The 8,809-nt window shown below is 30.9% G+C and overlaps 1 protein-coding gene across 1 annotated transcript; it reads left to right on the forward strand.

Moving 5' to 3' along the window:
• Window positions 1-3,706: 3,706 nt before the first annotated feature.
• On the forward strand, window positions 3,707-6,567 carry LOC128186372 (uncharacterized). Its single transcript, XM_052856174.1, has 4 exons — window positions 3,707-3,802; window positions 4,571-4,622; window positions 5,197-5,351; window positions 5,845-6,567. Exons 2-4 carry the CDS (start codon window positions 4,572-4,574, stop codon window positions 6,134-6,136), a joined length of 498 nt encoding a protein of 165 aa, XP_052712134.1. The 5' UTR covers window positions 3,707-3,802; window position 4,571; the 3' UTR covers window positions 6,137-6,567.
• Window positions 6,568-8,809: the final 2,242 nt, after the last annotated feature.

An 8,809-nucleotide genomic window follows, 5' to 3' on the forward strand; every position in this document is an offset into this window, starting at 1 on the left:
CACTTACTACTAGTATGATAAAAGGGAAATAACTCTCGATGTTCACGTTATGGTTTGACAATTGAAGAGAAAGAAATTTTAACATTTGTATGAAAATAAATCAAAGTAAACATTAATTGATTTTCATTTATAAAAGCCAAATGATTGAGACAGCTTTTAGTTTGAATGATTGTTTTTTAATCAGTATCTTATAAGTTATCTAAATATAATGGAATAGTTATTGCGTACAAATCTGACAATTGCCCGTGACAGCAGTAGTATAATTATTTATCAAAGAGGTAGAATTAAGATCTTGAAACATATCAAGAGCGTAAACAACAGTTAAATATGTTACATTCACTTTAAACCAATACGATATATATTTATATAAACATTTAAAACACTGATGTGGTTTATATACATCAGTGAGGTTTAGATAAACAATAGTTATTCTAAAGTGAAGTCATTATTATCAAGATTTTACCCCCAGAAAAACGAGATAATAAAGGAAAACCTACTACAATTAGATCATCTGCAACCAAGCCCTTGAAAATAGGACTCCCCTTGAATAGTTTAATTTTACTTCCTCTTTCAGTTTGCATAATTATTTATCATGACTACGATAATAGTAGCATGTTTCTGTTTCTTATTGTTATAGTTAGATATGTCCATTTAAAGCTATACACGCTATACTTTACGTCAATTTTGAATGACAGTGAAAATGCATGTGTTTGTCTACTTATAAAAGTTATCCTTAATCTGTAAATTACAACGGTGAAACGATATACAAAGATATAGATTTTTAATGTTTATTTTCCTGTCAGGAAAATATACCTTTTCATGAATATTGATGAAGGAAGAGCGAAACCGACCTCATTGCGCATGTCCGCGGAGAACTAGGTGGTCGTTATTGTTTGCCTAATTAAATATCCAACTTGATTTTTAATATGCTTAACAGTTGTTAATTTGAAATACATACATGTATAATGAGTAAAATACGTTTGTCATTCACGATACCCTTACTTCTGCATTAACACTCATAGGACCTATAAATAGAACATAGGGAAAAAACACAGGTCTACGTCATTTTTTTTAAAGGAAGTATTCATATCTACTCACAGGCTTGTATTTTTTTCTTTAGTTTGTACTCGTATATCGGACAAATTTATGCTTTACTGAAAATATCCTTTCCTCTGTGAAACTATCAAAATTATGAAGATTGTGACCCTTCACCAATGTGGTATGATAGACTAAATTTAGCTGTCGATATCACGTGATAGATTGATATTCACGAGGAGGCATTACTTTCCTGGAAGGAAAATAAATATTTTTTATTGTTTAATATTTGATATATTTGTTACGTGATCGAATGGAGCATTATAATTAACAGCATAAAGGTAACTTTTATTAGTTATTAAACACATACATTTCCCCCTTTATTCAAAATTGACGCAAATTATAGCGTGTATAGCTTTTAAATTATGCTACACTTTTTAATTCTGTGCTTTTTATACACGCTAAAATGGGGTTTTCATTTACCTTTCTTTAAAAGTCAAATATTTGTTGAAGTTGTGTTGGAAATGTATATACAAAGTTATGATTTTCTTTTCATATTGAGTGCTCGAGCATTCATTATTTTCTTAGTGTCATACATATTACGTTCATGTTGGGCTGACTGGCATATAAATGCTGGCATTCAAAAAAGCATTGTTTCACGCGTGAAGATCCAGGTAAAGTGCGCAATTACTAACAAACTATCTGAGATTTATTTGATAGTTACAGTCCTTCTTATTTCATCATTTGAAGTTTAAATCAGGTTTTTGAATAATAGAAGAACGCTTTAGAAACGCTAGCAAGATGAAAACGTTTAAGTTGGTTGCCCCAAAACCCCTGTTACAATTGATAAAATTACATTTAACGAGGCCGAGTACAGAACGAGTACGCACGCTTTCGCGCAGCGTTTCATTTGTATTGTGACGTCATATTTTCGCTTTGTTGACGCCATGGCATAATAGTTTCAACTGCAGATATTCAGCAAAATTTGTTGAAAATAGCTCGATTGATGCGTAAAATTGATATTATATTGTGGAATAAACATAAATGTCTCGAAGTATAAGCTATATTTGGGCTCGGTTCGAAAACGTGAAAAGGGTTCAGCAAGCCTAGCCCTCTGTCACGTTTTCTTTACCCGCCTAAATATAGCTTAATTTCTATATTTCAAGACAGTAACCATGTATTTTATATTAATGACCCTTAATATGCGATGTTATATATTTATTTATTACTTAAATGTGTCTGAATGTTTTAATAATATTATAAAGATCACCATTTCTGTCTTTGTCAAATAAAAAATAGCCATTATCTGGCAAACTGGGAAATTGGGCATACAAAAAACAACTTTGATAAGACCCCTGGATCAAACGAGGAGGTAAAAGGGTTTTTTTATTTGACCATTTGATGTCTTTAAGCAATAACTTTAATATGTAGAACAGAAAAAAAAATCCCTAGGGCAGAAGTTTTAAAAAAATGTAAAAAACGTGCAAAATTGATACATTTCAGGCAAAATCCCATAGGGTCCCATGTTAAAGATTAACAAACTTTGAGATGACCCCTTGAACAAACGGTGTGGTAAATGTCTGATTTTTTTCCTTATAATAATAATTATATCAGTAGAAATTCATGTAAAAAATTTCATTAAAAAATCTAGGGCAGAAAAAATTAGACCCGGCCTCGTTAAATTATGCATGTTTGTAGTATGCTAGTAACTCTACTTGTAAATATGTCCTGCAAAGACACGTGTAGTTATACTACTAAATATATAGGCAGACAAATTCACAGGATGAAACTCTGCCATTCAGTCAACTGAAAGTAAATTGAATGGTCTGGAAAGGTGACTGATTGGCACACCTATTCCATTCAGTCATCTTTTAGTTACATTTTAGCTAACTTTCAGTTGACTGAATGGCAGAGCGTCGTTAAATCAAGGGCTTGGTTGGTATGAAATTACCACTATGTTTCAGTCACCACAATACACGTTGCATATTTGGGTTCTTGTCGTAAAGGTTGTAAATTTCTATAGTTTTAGAACATGTTGTCTGATTTGCATTATAAACCCTATAGTAATAAGATGATTGTATCATTGCATTTCGTTTCATAGCTAAACTATACCGATAATCTTTATAATTCAGATTGAAATATATTTTTTAACAATCTTATTTTCTCACAAACCGATTTTAACCAAATCAAGGTGAATATATTCCTGATTAAAATGAAGCATAAGAAAATACGCACAGAGCTAGCAAAATCATTTTGATTCTCGAAGCACACGATATAACCACTAATTTCTATGACATAGCATGACAATGTTGTAGGTAAGTGCATGTATGGAAGATCTTCATTTTAAAAAAATTAAGTTTTAAGTTGCTAGGATATATGTTTTCAGATCCATCATTTAATTGGTAAATTTAAATACTGAATCTCGAATTTCAAATCTCAACAGTTGTATTTCGAACTACGAATTTTAAATAAGCATTCTGAGCTTTCGTACAAAATAGATTTAATTTATTGACAAAAATATCTAATTCATAACTAATTCAGTGTCATGCGGCGTTTTTGAAAAATCTAACTGCAGAACAGGTTTAATTCTATTTTTGCTTCACTGTTTACCTGCAAATTACAATTGCACAAGTATAATTATATGTTACTACGTGTTTACCATCTGGGAAATCCGTTTAAATTTTAAAAACTGATTTCTTGGATGATATATAAGCTATAAATTGCTTTATTTTACGAATCAAGTGCATAGGAAAAGAATCAACAAAAGGTAAGCTAAATTAATGCTCTAATCAATTAAAATGTGAATGAGAATAACGTTTGAATAATGAGTTTAGATTGTTTTTGTTCAATCACAGCTGTCCCTGCTCTGACATTGGTTTCATTCTGAATGGGTTTTTAAGTAATTTACGAATAGTTTAAACTTTAAAACCTATCATTTTAGCGTCATGACACTCATGTAAATTTTTGCTGCTAGTTATTATTTTTCATTGACACAAGTCTTGTGTATAATAAATGTATATTCTTTTAAGCGTGAAATCAAATTTAAACTGTGTGGTACTTTATGGGGAAAATGCATCGGTTAACAGAGTCACAGAACTATATAACAGTATGTTAATATAATTTGAATATTGTTTCACTTTTTTCTTGTAAAAAAAAGACGTGTACAACGAGTTTAGGCTGTTACAAATATCCTATTTTGTTAAAGATATGCAGATTTACTGTTTTCCTATTTTTAATCGTAATGATACGTTTAATCGAAAATATTGGTTTCACTAAAGTCTCAAATTTTCAAATCGTTATTGTATTAGCAGACATTTTACAATAATGTAATACTTGTTATAAAGTTATGATACTATAAATAACCAAAATGAGATGTAAAAAAATGTCAAACTCATAATACTTTTTATCATTAAACAACGCACAATCAATTAAACAACAGTCGATTCAAATAACTTAACGTCAATCTTTATTGACATTTATGTTTAACAAAATAAATAAATAAATCATTCTATTAAGAACTCTTTTATTATTGCAGAATGGTTTATTCGACAATTACAGCGTTAGCGGTGGGACTGTGTTTTATTGCGGTAAGTTTTGCCACGAAATTGTTAAACGCTTTTCAGCGTAAAAATATTTTTCTTGCGTCAACTTTCTTTTAATTAAAGTTTTATAGTATATGGGTTTCACTTGATGGAAATAATAACTCTTATTCACCAATCAAGAAATTTATTTGAGGAAAACAAATCCAACAGCATAACGTTTGACATCCGATATACATTTTGATTATCATATTAGATTCTTAAAGACATCAACTTTCTTTATAGATCTAATGTAACCGTGGGCGATGTATAATGTAGAATTTTCTATGGATCAGTTGCTGGATACAAAAGGTGTTATATATATAAATTGATGCATATAGTTAAATAAGGAGGTGGATAGTCAACATATTAATACTCGGATCTACCTTAAAAAAAATAACTAATATTTTAAAGATAATCTAAAACTGAAAAGATAAGTGTTTATAGAACCCATCGAGTATGTTATTTCATTAATACATGGTGCCAAGATAATTTTTGAACAATGTCCAAGTCATATTACTCAAATCATGTTGAGTGTCGGAAAATAAATCAATTGATAATTCAGAAGAGTTATAATTTTCAGCAATCATTTGCTGTAACGAAAGATGATATCTACAACGAGGCCAAAAAGCACGAAAGGAAAGGAAGTACGAAATGGAAACTGGTAGGAACCACATACAAATGCAATATTTTTGTCGATGATGTGTTTGCAAATGTTGGAGCAAAACGTCCTCAAAGGTGAGTGAGTTGGTATTCTGAATCGTATTTGTAATTATCTTAAAATCAAAAAAAATTTATGAAAGAAACACGTTTTTTATTTATATATACCTAATTCATATAAATTATGTAATAAATTATGTTTGTATATCCATTCGTTTGGCTTAATCCTACTATTTTGTACCTCGCAGTGCATTTTTGTAAAAAAGAATATAACCAAATATACACATATATGGCGCATCTATAAATCAGAATTCTAAACATAGTTTGTCGAAAGAGACATGTTGTTCTTACTTCATTTTTTACCTCATTAACTTTATTTTAGTATTTTTTCATGCATTTGTCGAACTGTACAAACAGGGGTTTTTTATAAGTTAAATAATTGTGTAGTATGTAATCTACAACACCAGAAAAGATAATAAATAATTATTTATGTAAAAACTGTTGGTTTTTTTTTTTTGTTTCTCTTTCATATATTTCATTGATAAATTTAATTTTCAACCTAAAATTTCAGGCATCCATTAATGTTTTGGAAAGCATCGCCCATTGGTGCCAATGAATGGGGCAATTCCAATTCAGAATATGTTCTTCGGACGAAATGCTACACACATATCTCGAGTGTTAGTACCAAACAGAGAGGAGATGTTATAGCGTTCCCAAGCACTAGTGGCTCGGGCCATGTTGGCATTGTTTCTTATGGTAATCAGTACATCAGCGCTGGAGATAAAACAGTCGATGAAAAAGCAATTCCTTCCGGCAAACCCACAACAGTTTGGCGATACAATTATAACAAACAAGGATGCTGATTTGTTAGTCTGTTTGATTTCTGTAATAACATTGTAGATTTCTATTTTAAATCTAGAATTGGCATGTAAACAGATAAACTACTTTATATCGAATCTAAAAACAACAGAGTCTTATTTTTCATTAGAAATGGTTATAAATAAAAAATCTCAATTCATCGATGTACACGAATACACGAACTTCATGTATAGGCAGATACACGCATTGTTGATTTATCAAACATTTATTTGTAAGTATAGTCAAGAAATAGCAGCAGCAGTAACAATGGTGAAAGTGCCGACAGATTGTCGATTTGTTTTAGTTCAAAGCATTATTTATTTGCACAAATTTTATAAGTCAAATGGTTTTGGTGTTGAACAGATAAGTACAACCTCTCTTGGCTTTCATGCATTAACCACTTTATAAAATTGTAAAGGCAACTGTATTAGCGGAGTAACATCCACTGATACCTGTCCAATAACAATAGTATGCATGGACAGCGTATTAAAAATGGCGGACGTAAGTTACGACGTGATGTAATGTGTTTTGCACCTCTAATTTCCTATTTTGTTTGGAGGAGGGGGGGGGGGGGGGCATTGTCTGATATTTTTACCCGTTTCCTACCAATCGTAATCCAAATTTGATTAAATGAGATTCCAGACGATGAAAACTAAATGAAAAATTATTCCTCATTCCCCGAGCAAATCGCAGAGCAAAAACTACACCTTTGCTAAAAAATCACAAAAAGTTTTGTCATAGCGCTTTACATTGGCTATTAGTAATTGGTGATTACTAATGAAATTAAACCTTAGCATTTTTTTATTAAAACAAAACTCAATGGGATTTATTAAATGAGATAAAAGAAATTTCAGCTTTTTCTGAGATTTTTAAAAACAGTGATCAGTAGCCAGACATTAGATTCAATAATTCAATGATCATAAGTCGACATATTGATTGATTTTACAAATCATGATTATAATTTTTACGTCATCGCATAATTACATATTTATGCTACCCCCAAACACAGCAATACATATGTCATTTCTTAGTGAGTTCAATTTTAAAGACACGCCAATTGTGCAAGGTGTGCAATCAATGCTTTAGTCGAATTGAAGTTGATTGAATTATTCGTTAACACGTCACCATTTGGACCTTAGTGATATTGTACTTTACCTAACTTTTTTTCTGAATTACATTGTATGATTAATTATTTTAAAGCATTTTAAATAAAAATACTTTTTTGCTAAATAACGATTTTAACGAAAGGTATGCTAAATACGGTTTTAAGAAATTAAATTTGATGTATGAAAAACTCAAAAAGAAAGAAAAATGTAAACAACATAGAAGGTCAACTTTTCATAAATTTTGATTCAGAAAAAGCAAAACCGACCTAATTGCGCATGTCCGCGGGAGATCAGGTAGCCATTATTGTTTGCCTAAATATATATCAGTTTCGATTTTGTTTATGTTTACGAGTTGTTACTTTGAAATATATACATGTTTTATAAGTGTATCACATGTACTTTAATTATTTTGCTCCGCTTGAAGACAAATCAAAGCTTGTTAAAAAACAAACTACACTTTTTTACTCTTCTTTAAATCCATGTGAGCGGTTTGTTTTTTCGGATGTCTGGACATATAGTCATCTCAGTTCCTCATTATACTGTATTCCATTTAAAACACGTATCCTAAACGCAACACATATCTCTGAAACCTTTATAATGTTATATTGACTTGATTATGGTTATTAACTAAAGTGTATGGATATGTTAAATGGTTTAGAACTCTGTACAATGGCTGTTGTTTCCGTTTGAGAATAACCCTGTTCTTTCTTTGTGAATATTTTACATGCATATTTTACATTTCTATGGTCAATACAACGACCTTGTCAGCAAATATAATCTTCCACTGGGTCGCATGCTGACTGACGTTTTTCATACTTATTGGTAGACTATAATTAATCACTTAATTGTCTACGGATTTTTCCGATTTTTCCTGATAACGACAAAGAGCACACGGCGGGTGTGAACGGTCAGCAGAGGATGCTCACTCCTCCTAGGCACCTGATCCTACCTCTATCTATTTGGAGGTCCGTGTTACTCTGCTTTGAATTTGTATTTCGTTTAATGGATTTTTGAGATGGTTCACGGTTTGTTATTGTCATTTCTTCATACATTAACAACTATTTTTCTTTTCTTGGAAAAGGTTAGTTTTTAAAGTCCACCAATGTCAACAGAATAATTCTGATCATAATATGACAGTGTTTCTTGTATGCTATTTGTTAAGCATTTCAAAGACCAGTCGTGTATATTTCCCACTTCCCATTCATTTTTCCCTCTAAATTTGTAATCGGTTATGGAATTATTTAGTAGTCCTTGATTAACACGCAAATTGACATCCAATGACAACCTTATAATCTCCATTGTCATTGATTTTTTTGTAATTTGATTGCTTGAATTTTATTCAGGTAAGCCAATCTGTCTTTACCAGATTAGATAAAGGTTAGGAAGAATAACCTGTGTTTGTGAATTTGCATTTCAGTTGTCTCTCTTAGTCAATGAATTCTCTAATACGTGTACCATGTTGTTCACGTCCATACAATGTGATGTTTTTTGCTTAGATCCTTTACATCTGTTTTACCTTTACCTAAGTCCTGGCAGTTCTTTTTTAATTTTTTATGTTTTTACCTTAACAGT

The sequence above is a fragment of the Crassostrea angulata genome, chromosome 5, assembly GCF_025612915.1.
Source record: "Crassostrea angulata isolate pt1a10 chromosome 5, ASM2561291v2, whole genome shotgun sequence".
Lineage (NCBI taxonomy): Eukaryota > Metazoa > Mollusca > Bivalvia > Ostreida > Ostreidae > Magallana > Magallana angulata.

Bases quoted from the DNA above. Each gene is read 5' to 3' on its own strand.
- LOC128186372 (XM_052856174.1), top strand. From the start codon at position 4,572: ATGGTTTATTCGACAATTACAGCGTTAGCGGTGGGACTGTGTTTTATT. The intron at 4,623-5,196 runs GTAAGTTTTGCC...TATAATTTTCAG, and splicing joins TGGGACTGTGTTTTATTGCG to CAATCATTTGCTGTAACGAA. The intron at 5,352-5,844 runs GTGAGTGAGTTG...CTAAAATTTCAG, and splicing joins GGAGCAAAACGTCCTCAAAG to GCATCCATTAATGTTTTGGA.